We start from the raw sequence: 13564 nt of genomic DNA, 5'->3' as shown, positions 1-13564 counted from the left end.
TGAATATGAAAAAGGTGGAGTGGAGGGTGCGGTGGGTCATCGGCGACGGTGGAGTGGGGGAGGGTGCGGGCCGGGGGTCGGCGGCGGCGGCCGGTGAAGCGGGGGAGGGTGCGGTTGATCGTCGGCGGCGGTGGAGTGGGGGAGGGTGCGGTTGATCGTCAGCGGCGAGGGGGACATCGATGTCCCATGAACACGGTTTTCAAAGACCCGGGATCTCTATCTAGTTGGCGATACGTTGTGTCATCCATGCACCTTACGCATCCAGGAAATCCGTGGACTACCTGTCCCGTGAGATGTCCGTAACCGAGATAGTCGTGTATAGTGCAATATATATATATATATATATATACTAATGGCGCACCGCGTAGTAGTGCGCCATTACTAGTTTAAACTAGTAATGGCGCACTGTGACACGATGCGCCATTAGTAATTTTGCAAAAAAAAAGAATAAAAAAAAATATAGTACTGGCGCACTCCTTGTCTGGTGCGCCATTACTAGTTAGAACTAGTAATGGCGCACTTCGGTCGGATGCGCCATTAGTATGTATGTAAAAATGAAAAAAAATTATCACTAGTGGCGCACCTTTTGTCTGGTGCGCCATTAGTGTCTTCCACACTAATGGCGCATCACCAACTAGTGCGCCATTAGTATATAATAGTGGCGCACTACATCCCTGATGCGCCATTAGTGTCAATCCTATCTATAGCCATTTTCCTAGTAGTGAGGTCTGGTTCCTATGGAGGGTCATGTAGATAGTTAGGCTTCCCAACCTTCTTTCTTTTCAGTTGTCTGTACTCAGGCATATTTATGCTTCTGCTTGTTGCTTGTATGACTCTGTATGTTGGGTCATGAGACCCATGTTTATAATATCAGATTATGTATGGCTTTTTGGAGCCTCTTCAATAAACGTTTTGACTCATAGAGTTATGTTGTGATGCCATGTTGTCTCTACACATATCATGCATATTGTGTGTATGTTTTTAAAATGCACTGGTATGTGTGGGATTCGACACCTGGTTATCTGCTTTTGTAACCTTCCATACAAGGAAGCCTCCTAGTACTTCCACTAAGCCATAATAGTTCGCTACTACTCCAGAACACATGGATTGACCAGCATGTATTCTTCTTTGGTCCAGTATTTTTCCCTACGTGGAAATGTCATGCGTTGTTCCTTTTAAGTCCATGTAGCTTGTTGTGACTTGGGTTCATATATTGATGACCGACATGTGCATTGTTGGGTTATACATGCTTGTCCCAGTACGTATGTGCCACCTTGGTTTATGACTGGTCATGTCGACCCAAGTTCTCTGTTGATATGGTTGCTATCATCGCAATCATATCCGCGAGCCAAAAGACGCAAATGGATCCGGCCAAGGTAAAGGCAGCATCTGTGGTTACCGTGCATGAGGCCACAAAGTGATATGATGTGTCTTATGCTAGATCCGTGTGAGTTAGGATCGGGGTCCCGACAACTGCCGCCATGTCAGCAGTGAGGCGGGCCTCCGCCGCCCTTATCCTCTCCTTCCCACGGCGGGCACACCAGTCCTGATGGGACTCAAACTCTGCCAGACCGTTGATGGGGAAGGGGAGATTTGAAGGCTCATGGGACTGTGATGATCCAGCCTCGGGGGATCCGAGAGCCCGATGCGCCGACGCTATGGCGTCGCGCCGGATAGATCATGTCATCGGTCGGGCGATGTCCTCCTGGGAGCGGCGGAGTGCAATGAGGACGACCATTGCCTCCTCCAACCCGCACAGGATGACACTCCAATTGACGGATCCGAACTAGTCGGAGTCAGATCCACTGCCTACCATGCTGGGGAAGGTCGGAGATTGCCGGACGGAAGTTTGGATGATGGAGGGGAGTGGAGTGGAGTGAAGTGGCTATGGTTCGGGCCGGTGAGCGGATGGGAAGAGCGTGGGCCAGGGACGACATGGCCGACTGACTTGGATGCCCCATATCCATCCCATATTTAGGCTAGCTGGATATGAGGGTAGCGGTTAGCCCGGGCATTTGAGGCGCCCGGTGTGGGTCGCATTTTCGTGACCGGGCTGTTCGCCCAATCGTTTGAGGCGGGTTTGGGACACCCCGTTGTAGATGCTCTAAGCATGCCTATTACATACTATTATACTCCGCTGTCATTAAGTTCATTGGTCTGATCCAAGCCTGCAAACACTGTCCAAGCCATCCACTGGTTCCTAGAAATACAATTTCTGTACTTGGTCATCACTCATCACCAAGTGTACCTTTGCCCTTTCATCTACTGTGGTCATCGCCAAACATAGCTCGATCTTCGAGCACTTTTTACGGCACTTGCATGATAATATAAGATCATGCTAATTAAGAACTAACTACACTACCTCAATTTTAATACTCCATCCGTTCGAAAATACTTGTCATCAAAATGAATAAAAAGAGATGTATCTAGAACTAAAATACATCTAGATACATTATCTTTTGTCCATTTTCATGACAAGTATTTTCGGACGGAGGGAGTACTGGCTAGGTCGTCGTCTATTATTTCTTCTTAGGAGGATACAAAGCCATCGTGATGTGTCTTGGTATGGGCGTATCCAAGTCTTGCTACTTGGTCTTACAAACAAGATTTCTAAACTTTGGTCTACTAATTGCTCTAGTGACCAAGATTTGTATTATATATCTGTCATTTGTCGGCTGAGATGGATACAAGTCTAAACCGCTCGCCCTTAATTACAAGATTTAGCCGCCCGCGTAATTAATAACATATACACCACTTGAACTAGTAAGAACAGCCTACTACCACACACCACGTTACTTCACTGTATATGTCAGTTACTCATGTTGGTTTAAGTTGAGTGGCATGTTGGTTTAAGTTAAGTTGAGTGGCACTGTATATGTCAGTTACTTACTGTATAGAGAATTGTTGAAGTTGAGTTTCACTGTATATGCCTAGTGTTAATTTTAACAGTTTTCTAGCGTTTGTATTTGCTGGCCTAGAAGCTAATACCAACCGTTGGTAGGGTGAGAAATAGCAAATGGATCGTATTACCATACGATATGGTCAAACCAAGGCTAACTTACAGTCGGAAACAACTTGGAGAACGTTTGGGCTGATCACCGGGGCACCGCATATATACGATTTAGAACCATGTGTGATCTAGTATTGATAGTGAAACTGAGGAAATATCAGTTGGAAATGAAGATTAATATTAGATAATTAGCTCAGATCATTTTTTGGAAATGATAGAGAATTGTTAAGGGCTAACAACTGGCATGCTATTTTTCTTTTCTTTTGAAGCTACTCTCCTGATCATTGACAACTGGCACCCATGTGCACGCTATTTTCATCTACTACTCATCGCCAAGCAGCTCGTTCTTCAAGTGCTTTTACGACACTTGCATGATAATATAAGATCAAATCAGTTAAGAACAAACAACACTACCTTAATATTTATACTAGCTAGGTCATCGGTTACTCTTTTTCTTTGGAGGATCCAAAGCCAGCGAGAAGTGTCTTGGTATGGGCGGCTCCAAGTCTTGCTACTTGATTTTATAAACAAGATTTGTATACGTCCAATTAATTGCTGTAGTAATCAATATTTGTATATATGTCATCTGTCGGTTGAGATTGATACAAGTCTAAACCACTCACCCTTAGGGCATGTACGATGATTGATAAAATTGTCTTATCCTATATCCGCCAAGTAATCTAGATAAGACAATAGAAAATGATGTACAATGGATTATTCTTAGTCTTGTCTCCAATTATTAGATATCCCTAAATATGTGGTGAGACAATTATTGCTAAAAGATCATCTCTTAATTAAGAGAAGGAAAACCTTTTCTTATGGTTTCTCTCTCTTCCACCTCAACAATTATCATATTGGCACTTTTAAGATAGGACCATTGTGCATGCCCTTAATTACAAGATTCAGTTGTGGCCCATGTAATTAATAACATAAACACCACTTGAAGCACTCCCTCATTTGTAAATATAAGTCCTTTTCAGAGATTTCAATATGGACTATATACGGATGTATGTAGATGTATTTTAGAGTGTAAATTCACTCATTTTGCTTTGTATGCAGTCCATATAAGAATCTCTAAGAAGACTTATATTTAGAAACGGAGGGAGTAGTAAGAACAGCCACCTACCACACACCACGTTACAAGGTTGAGTAGCATGAGTATGTTAGTCTAGCCTTAGTGTTAACTTCAACAGTTTTCTAGCGTTTGTATTGGCTGGCCTGCAGGAAGCTAATGCCGACCTTTGGCACAGTGAGAAATAGCAAATAGATGTATTACCATATGATATAGTCAAATAAAGGCTATCTTACAATCATAAACGACTTGGAGACCATTTGTGATGATCACCGGGGCACCACATATAAGCCATTTAGAACCATGTGTTATCTAGTATTGTCAGTGAAACGGAGGAAATATCAATTGAAAATGAAGATGATATAGTTAGTGCAGATCATTGCTTGGAAATGAGAAAGAATTGTTCAAGGGCTAACAACTGGCACACTATTTTTCTTTTCTTTTGAAGTTGTACTCTCCGGACCATTGACAATTCGGAGCGTAGCAGCACTCATGTGCTCGTCGTCCGCAGGTCGAGGTCACTGAATGCGACAATAGTTAAAACCAAGTGTTAACATCATCATGTATTGAAAACACAAGTCTCGATGTGGTTTAGAGCCAGCTACCCATGTGCCTAACAGGTTACTACGGAAACAAAATCAGAAATGAAGACATGTGATAACAATTATAAACTAGACTTGGAGCCGATCAAGCATAGTACACGTGATTTAATATTTGTGGCCATTCGCTTGTAGGATGGCAAAACTGCACTCACTCCTTTCTGTTCACAAGTTTGATACAAGGGCGTCTTGATTCGTGATATATACAAGTTGGCTGCTCAACCAGCACTCATACCACTATACATTGAGAATCAACCTTCTAACCACAAAAGTAGCTACATCCTAGTACTTGACTTCTTGTGGTTAGTTTGTTATTGGTTGTGTTGTGCTAATATGCTAAGTGCTATACTGATATGGATACTTCCTACTTGAAGACTTCATTTGTAATTGTGTAACGTGTCGCTGCCTGTTTATTCTTAATTCACGTCAACTTTGGTTTGATCGGTATTTACCGAAACTGTACCGAAATAGCTAGTATGGTATTTACCAAAACCAGACTGTATAGCTTTCTTGTACCGTATTAACCCTTGTATCGAAATCATATTTACCAGAACACCGTATTAACTATATTAACCGAACGCGCAAGGCAAGCAGTTAGGGAGCTGTGGGCGCTTTCTATGAATAAGGCACAGAACTTCCCTCTGATCCAGCAAGCAGACCCTAATTAAGCATTCAATCCATGCACCATTGACTCAGCATAAGCACCCAGGAGCCATGGATCTAGCTTATGGTCAGCGTGAAGCCATCCCTCTTTTTCAGTTCATTGATCAGATCCAAGCCAGCAAACACTGTCCAAGCCATCAACTGGTTCCTAGAAATACTATTTCTGTACTTGTTCTTAAGTATGGCCGCTTGCATGATAAGAACACTACACTAGCTCAATTTTTATACTGGCGTACTAGCTAGGCCTAGGTCATCGTCAACTCTCTTTCTTGGAAGGATTGAAAGCCACTGTGAAGTGTCTTGGTATGGGCGGATCCAAGTCTTGCTACTTGGTCTTATAAACAAAATTTGTATACTTGGGCCTATTAATTGGTCTACTAGTAAGCAAGATTTGTACATCTGTCATCTGTCGGTTGAGATGAATACATGTCTAAACCGCTCACCCTTAACTATACAAGATTTAGTAGTCATGTCCGTATAATTAATACTAGTAAGATAAACACCACAGGAACTAGTAAGAAAAGCCACCTATCACACACCACGTTACTTCACTGTAATATGTCAGTTAATCATGTTTGATTAACTTAAGTACATGATTATGTCAGTCTAGCCTAGTATTAATTTCAATAATTCTCTAGCATCTGTGTTGCCGGCCTGGAAGCTAATACCGAACATTGGCACGGTGAGAAATAGCAAACGGATCATAATATCATATGACAAAATCAAATAAAGGCTATCTTACGGTCATAAACGGGTTAAAAAACTGGCTTGGATGATCAATGGGGCACCCCACATAAATAATTATAGAACCATGTGTGTTCTAGTAGTGATAGTGAAGTGGAGAGTAATATGAGATAATTACCTCATATAATTGTTTGGAGATGAGAGAGACTTGTTCAAGGCCTAACAACTGGCACACTATTTTCTTTTCTTTTCAACTGGCACCCATATGCACTCTATTTTCATCTACTAGTCATCGCCAAGCAGCTCGATCTTCGAGCAGTTCTACGACACTTGCATGATAATATAAGATCAAACCAGTTAAGAACAAACTACACTGCCTCAATATTTATGCTAGCTAGGCCACCGGTTACTCTCTTTATTTGGAGGATCCAAAGCCAGCGTGAAGTGTCTTGGTATGGGCGACTCCAAGTCTTGCTATTAATTGCTGTAGTAACCAATATTTGTATATTTGTCATCTCTCGGTTGAGATTGATACAAGTCTAAACAAATCACCCTTAATTACAAGATTCAGTCGCGGCCCGCGTAATTGATAACATAAACACCACTGGAACTAGTAAGAACAGCCACCTACCACACACCACGTTACAAGGTTGAGTACCATGCTTATGTTAGTCTAGCCTTAGTGTTAATTTCAACAGTTTTCTAGCGTTTGTATTGGCTGGCCTGCAGGAAGCTAATGCTGACCGTTGGCACGGTGAGAAATAGCAAATGAATCGTATTACCATATGATATAGTTAAATAAAGGATATCTTACAGTCATAAACGACTTGGAGACCGTTTGTGATAATCATCGGGGCACCACATATAAACGATTTTGAACCATGGTGATCTAGTATTGATAGTGAAACGGAGGAAATATCAATTGAAAATGAAGACGAGATAATTAGCGCAGATCATTGCTTGGAAATGAGAGAGAATTTTTCAAGGGCTAACAACTGGCACACTATTTTTCTTTTCTTTTGAAGTTATACTCTCCGGATCATTGACAATTCGGAGGGTAGCAGCACCCGTGTGATCGTCGTCCACAGGTCGAGGTCATTGAATGCGACGATAGTTAAAAACAAGTGTTAGCATCATCATGTATTGAAAACACAAGTCTCGATGTGGTTTAGAGCCAGCTACCCATGTGCTCAACAAGTCACTACGAAAAGAAAACAGAAACCAAGACCTGTGATAAACGATTATGAACAAGACTTGGATCCGATCGAGCATAGCCCAATGTCGTGCTTTAATATTTGTGGTCGTTCGCTTGTATGATGGAAAAACTGCACTCACTTATTTCTGTGCACAAGTTTGATACAAGGGCGTCTTGGTTCCTGATATATACGAGTTGGCTGCTCAACCAGCACTCGTACGACTATATACCTTCTAACCACAAATCTAGAGCTTCCTCCTCGTGTTGGTGATGGCATCGAGCACCGGGGAGGGAGCTCCTGCCTCACCCGTTGTGGGAAATGCTCCTCCACTGGTGACCACGGAAGCCAAGATGATTGTGGCCATCGGCCATGACCATTGCCAGCAGTTGAAGGATGTGTTGAGCAAGGAGGATTCTTCCACCATGGTAGTGGTGATGGCCTCAAGCAATCAGACTCCCACGCCGCCCAAGCCTCGCTCGCCGGTCATGGATTCCAGGCTGCTAGCAGTAGCTTGCTCTGGTTCATGGAAGAAGCTGCAATCATTTCTCAGTGGGGAAGACCGTCAAACCTCCGGCGACGGGGCTATCCGAAGCTCTGCTATGCAGCCAGCTTTTGGTGACGAAGAAGCACTTCTCAGGGAGTCTTTCCTGGATGCGGTCACCATGGACGGTGACACTTTTCTCCATGTGATGGCCACCAACAGTGATGGTGAGAACTTGGAGGAAGATGGCCCCATACGCAGGAAGGCAGTAAGCCTCCTCTTCATGCAAAACATCCATGGAGATACGCCCCTGCACTATGCTGCACGGGCGGCGAAAATCAATATGGTATCTTTTCTCATTGATCTTGCTGGAGGCAAGGATCAAAATGCTGACAGAGTGAAGGCGCTGCTAGAAATGGACAACAAGAGTAAATGGACAGTCTTGCATGAGGCGGTCCGCAGTGGGAAAAATGATATAGTCGAATTGCTCATGAAGGAGGATCCAGAATTGGCAAGTCTTCCGAAAGCTGGTACTTCTCCGCTGTACCTAGCCATCTTACTGGAAAACAGAATCATCGCCAAAACACTCTACAAGTTGAGCCACGGGAAAAGCGGCAGTAATGACGAGAACCTTTCATACTCTGGACCAAGTGGACAAAATGCATTGCATGCTGCTGTTCTCCGAGGCAAAGGTACTCATGCTCACTTTGCAATGTTTAATTCTTGGTTTAACATACTGTTTTTCAATCTACATATTTTCACGAGATATATACTACTATTCAGCATACATTTGGATTGGGACCATTAGTGTTTATTGTGTTCAGATCTTTTATCAGTGGGACTTGTTTAAGAATATTTTTCTCCATCGATTCGGTCTTTTTACCATAACCTATGTAGCTTCATTTTCATTAATGAAATCAGGATTAACTCACTTCGCAAAAAAGAAAGAAACAGACAATACATTGGGGATGGATGGGCTGAGACGGGACTTATATATAGGGATGGCCATGGCAACCGCATGACTGGTTGTGGAAGCTGTTAGGTGAAGGCGGAATAACGTCGGCCAGGTAGGCGACACATTCGGTGGGTTGGGTAGTAGAACGGATGGGTAGTGGTTGAAGACGGGGCGGGGGGTGGGGGGTATGGGATCAAGTACTGATGATGACTACAATTTTTTTTACTACGATTCGCCTGCACTCTGAGAGGACCCATATATTTTCTGTCACAACCTTTGGAATGACAATTTGGGTTGCACTATTCGTGTTAGTCCTATAACTGGCCGGAGCTCACGAGTTAATTGTATTGTGATAGATTCAGTTCCCGTAGGTACATGGTGACAGCAATCTTCTAACTATGAAGAAATGCAAGTCACAAAATCTTGTTCAGCTTTTAAGCTAACATGGATGGTGAAATGATGGTTTTGTTATCATAGGCAAGTACATAGAACTGTTACCAAGCATGTCTTAATATAAAAAGTGAGATGTGTCTTCTTTCCATGCATATCATGACTATGACGTTTGTTCCAAACCATATAAGGCCAATTGGCATGTTGAGCACTTTCAAATTGTATTTATATTCCTTTGTGAATCAATCAATTGGAATGCCCAGCTATGTAAAAGGTATATAATCTAACTCAGGCTAAATTAATATGCCCTCGTATTGCAGAAGTGACAAAGTATAACTGTAAATTTTTCAAGCATTTTTCTTTTTCTTTTAAAAAATATAGTGTAGGCAGAGCACTCACATGACACAAAACTGGGCAGGCATAGAGTTTAGAGGCGGTACTCTTAGTTGTATTTGTTTCTCTTTCTCTCATATTGATTAGTTTAACTGATAGAAGCCTCTTGTAGGTCTTACAGAGATGGTGTTAGGATGGAATAACGACCTTACAACGCAACAAGATGATAAGGGAAGTACACCTCTTCACTTAGTTGCATCTATGCCACGTCAAAAAGACCGACGATACATACGTTTACTGGAAGCCAATCCAGATGCATTGTATCAAATGGACAATGATGGATCATTCCCCATACACGTGGCTGCATCCGTTGGCTCAAGAATTACCATCAATGTCTTTCTTCAGAAGTCGCCCAGTTGCGCTGGTCTACGTGATGCTAGGGGAAGGACATTTCTTCATGTTGCAGTTGACGAAATGAAAATATGGCCGGTCTGGTCTGCTTGCAGAAACCAGTCGTTATCATGGATTTTAAATATGCAAGACAATGGTGGAAACACTGCACTGCATTTAGCCGTCCAAAAAGGAACACTGATGATATTCTGTGCTATATTTGGGAATAAAAAAGTGCACTTAAATTTAACAAATGAGAAAGGAAAGACCCCGCTTGATATAGCACATTGCAGTATTCCCAAAGGATTGCATTATAACCAGGTAATATACATGCACAGTCATTTTATTTTTCAGCACGGACTTGAAGGTGAATGAGAACAATTAAGTTGCATGGTTCAAAATTTACTTATTTTGATTTTGCAGAACGCTGAAGTAAAAATACATGCAGCGCTCGAACTCGCTGGTGCTAAACGGGGCATTTGTCGCCTGGATTACTTTGAAGAAAATGATATTGTCCAAGTGAGAAAAGATGAAATGGAGAAAGTGAAAGAAGGGACAGGCAGTCTGTGTATTGGCTCAGTCCTAATTGCAACTGTGACTTTTGCTGCATCTTTCGCCATCCCTGGAGGTTACAGGGCTGATGACCACACAAATGGGGGCACACCAACGCTTGCTGGAAAGTATACTTTTGATGTGTTCACCATAGCCAATGCACTTGCCTTCACTTTCTCTGCAATGGCTACTATTTCTCTCATGTTTTCTGGATCTCCCATGGTATCTCTTCCAATCCGGAAAATGCACATACAATTGGCCTATTTTCTCATGGGGATTTCGGTTACAAACTTGACAACTGCCTTTGCACTTGGTAGCTATATGATGTTAGCTCCAGTTGCCCATAAGATTGCCATTGCAGTATGTGTCATGAGTTTTCTCGTATTGCTATATCAGAATTTGGACCTGACAATCAAGAATTGTGTTCTTGTGTCACCGTTGTTGAGGAGAAAGGGGATATGTTATAGGATAGTCACTATCCCATTGACAGCATTCATGTTCATGGGTTCTGTTCTATTTCAACTTCTTCCTGTAGTTGTGGTCTTTTATTTGACTGTGTTAAGTCATACCGGTAACAAAGTGGAACCAGCCGCACAACCACCGACACCATTAGCTTGAAGAGGCCTAAGTAGATAGACGTATATTACCATCTTTAAGTGGATGACAATTGGAGGTTTCGGATCTGCTATCATCAAAAATTGTATCAGAAGTCTATTTGTTGAAGAACTATATATATGCCAATTGGAGGTTTCGGATTTGCTATCGTCAAAAGTATTATCAGAAGTCTGTTTGTTGAAGAACCATATCGAATCATGTGTTGTGTGCTGCTGTGCTTTGATCTTTCTTTGTTGAAGAGTTAATGTGCATGTACCAGTAAACAATTAAGATAATTGAAGGGGCTATGTCATTTCCAGTTTTTACGGTATTTTGAATTTATATTGCTTTTACCAATATTTTGAATATATATTTCTCCATATTGCTTGAAAAAAAATGAGTTATTGATCATGACAGCTTGCAACATCTGTACAATGGTGTGACATTCTTTCCTCTGAAAATAGTGGGGGTGTTATGACCGGTTTGGTCTATACCAGAAAGAGGCCCACCGGGCATTAGTATTAGGGGCTTGGCCCACAAGTTATCTTAGGCTAAAGTTATAAATACTAGTTGTAAGACACCGTTGAGATCAAGCAATAAAGATATTATAATCTCTGTTGCCCGGCTCCCGAAGGAGCCGGAACCCTAGCCGCCGCCGCACCTAACCCTAGCCGCGACGGCGCCAGCCCGCCGGCGCGCCCGCTCCAGCCCTCGTCCCCCTCCTCCTTGCCCATACAATCTACGCCGGAGGCCTGGTAGGAACCCTAGTCCTACCAATTTGGTATCCAGAGACACCAGGCCGATCATGTCGCTTCCTCCATCACCGCCGCCGCTGCCATCCATCTCCGCCCCACCACTGCTGCCGCCGGCCACCTCCTCGCCGATGACGGCGATCACGTCCGGGACCATCGCCACCACCGCGCCAGCGCCGATCACCGCCCCGGCGGATCCGCCCCCGCTCCTCACGCCCGAGGAGGTGTCGGCCACCCTGCGGGAGCTCGTCCAAGCCGTCTGGGGCATCAACCTCTACCTCGCCGGGAACCAGCCCCCGCCGCCGAGTGCCCCGCCGCTATAGTGGCCCGCCCCGGCCTTCCAGGCGCCCTACGGAGGGGCACCTCCATCGCCGCTCCTGCTGCCACACTACCCGACCGCGGGGACGCCCTGGCCAGCGTGGCCGGCCGCCACCGCATTGCTGGGGGGGCCGCCTCAGCAGTTCCTCCCGGCGCCACCACCCGCCCCCACGACGCTGGCGACGGTGCAGCAGTACCACCCGGTGCCGCCGCCATCGACAACACCACCACCCGCGTCCCGGCCTACTGGCCGGCCCCTGCACCAGGTGCAATTTCCGCCTTCGCCATCGCCGATTCCTGCGTGGGCGGCCGGCTCATCTTCGGACCCGGTGTATACTACGGCGCCGGAACACCCGATGCCCTCCCTCCGATTTGACCGTCCCTCCAGCTCTGCAAACTACGCCCCAGAGATCCCCGACCCGGCACACGCGCTACCGTTGATTGCAGCCCCCGGGCACGGTGGTCCAACACCCCCTCGCTTCGCCAAACCGGACTTCGCCACTTACGACGGCATGGAGGACCCCCTCAACTGGCTCAACCAGTGCGAGCAGTTCTTCCAAGGGCAGCGGACGCTCGCTTCGGATCGTACCTGGCTCGCGTCCTATCATCTCCGAGGAGCGGCGCAGACTTGGTACTACGCCCTCGAGCAGGACGAGGGTGGCATGCCACCATGGGAGCGCTTCCGGGAGCTTTGTCTCCTCCGGTTCGGGTCTCCTATCCGCGGGAGCCGACTGGCGGCCCTCGTCCGCTTGCCTTTCACATCCACGGTGCAGGACTACGCCGACCGCTTCCAGGCCCTGGCATGCCATGCGACGGGCGTCTCCGCGACTCAGCGCACCGAGTTATTTGTGGGCGGGTTACCGGACCATATTCGCATGGACGTCGAGCTCCGGGATCCCCCCGACCTCCAAACGGCCATGTACTACGCCCGGGCCTTCGAGCAGCGGGCTCAGGCGCTGCAGCACCCGGCCGGCTGGGGCGGCCGCCAGCCAGTCGACCAGCGCCGACTCCACCATCACCGGGCCGGCCCTTTCCAGCCACGACGACCGCACCTCCGGCCACCACCCGGACGTTCCGTCGGTTGTCACCGGCCGAGCAGCAGGAGCGTCACCGTCAGGGCCTCTGCTTCAACTGCGATGAGCCCTGCACACCGACCCATGTCGGCCCCCGCCTATTTTACTTGGAGACGGTCGACTACACCGAGGCGGACGACTCACCCGACGAGCCACCACCCGCGGCGGCCGCAGACACGGCCGCGGATTCCCTGGCGACGGCGTGCGTCGTCTCCCTCCACGCCCTCGCCGGCATCCGTGGCGAGCGGACCATGCTGTTGCTGGTGACGGTCGTTGGCGAGCGGCTGGTGGCCCTGCTGGATACTGGCTCCACCCATAACTTCCTGCCCGCGGCAACCATGCGTCGGCTAGCACTGCCCACCACAGGCGGGGAGCGCCTGCGGATCACGGTGGCAAACGGCGATCACCTCCGGTGTCATGGGCTCGCACGCGATGTTCCCATCTCCATCGGTGGCGAGCACTTCTCCATTACCTGTGCAGGGATCGACCTCGGCTACTTCGA

The 13564-nt window shown here is 46.2% G+C and overlaps 2 protein-coding genes across 2 annotated transcripts; both read left to right on the top strand.

The window, feature by feature from the left end:
- Positions 1-7657: 7657 nt before the first annotated feature.
- LOC123135226 (ankyrin-3-like) lies at positions 7658-8534 on the top strand. The gene has a single exon (XM_044554293.1). The coding sequence runs from the start codon at positions 7659-7661 to the stop codon at positions 8511-8513; it is 855 nt and encodes a 284-aa protein (XP_044410228.1). The 5' UTR covers position 7658; the 3' UTR covers positions 8514-8534.
- A 1064-nt stretch (positions 8535-9598) lies between these two features.
- On the top strand, positions 9599-11238 carry LOC123135225 (protein ACCELERATED CELL DEATH 6-like). Its single transcript, XM_044554292.1, has 2 exons — positions 9599-10094; positions 10197-11238. Exons 1-2 carry the CDS (start codon positions 9645-9647, stop codon positions 10941-10943), a joined length of 1197 nt encoding a protein of 398 aa, XP_044410227.1. The 5' UTR covers positions 9599-9644; the 3' UTR covers positions 10944-11238.
- The last annotated feature ends 2326 nt before the right edge of the window (positions 11239-13564 follow it).

Source organism: Triticum aestivum, chromosome 6B, assembly GCF_018294505.1.
Source record: "Triticum aestivum cultivar Chinese Spring chromosome 6B, IWGSC CS RefSeq v2.1, whole genome shotgun sequence".
Lineage (NCBI taxonomy): Eukaryota > Viridiplantae > Streptophyta > Magnoliopsida > Poales > Poaceae > Triticum > Triticum aestivum.
Note: the sequence above shows the minus strand (reverse complement) of the source record. Positions and strands in the feature narration are given on the sequence as shown.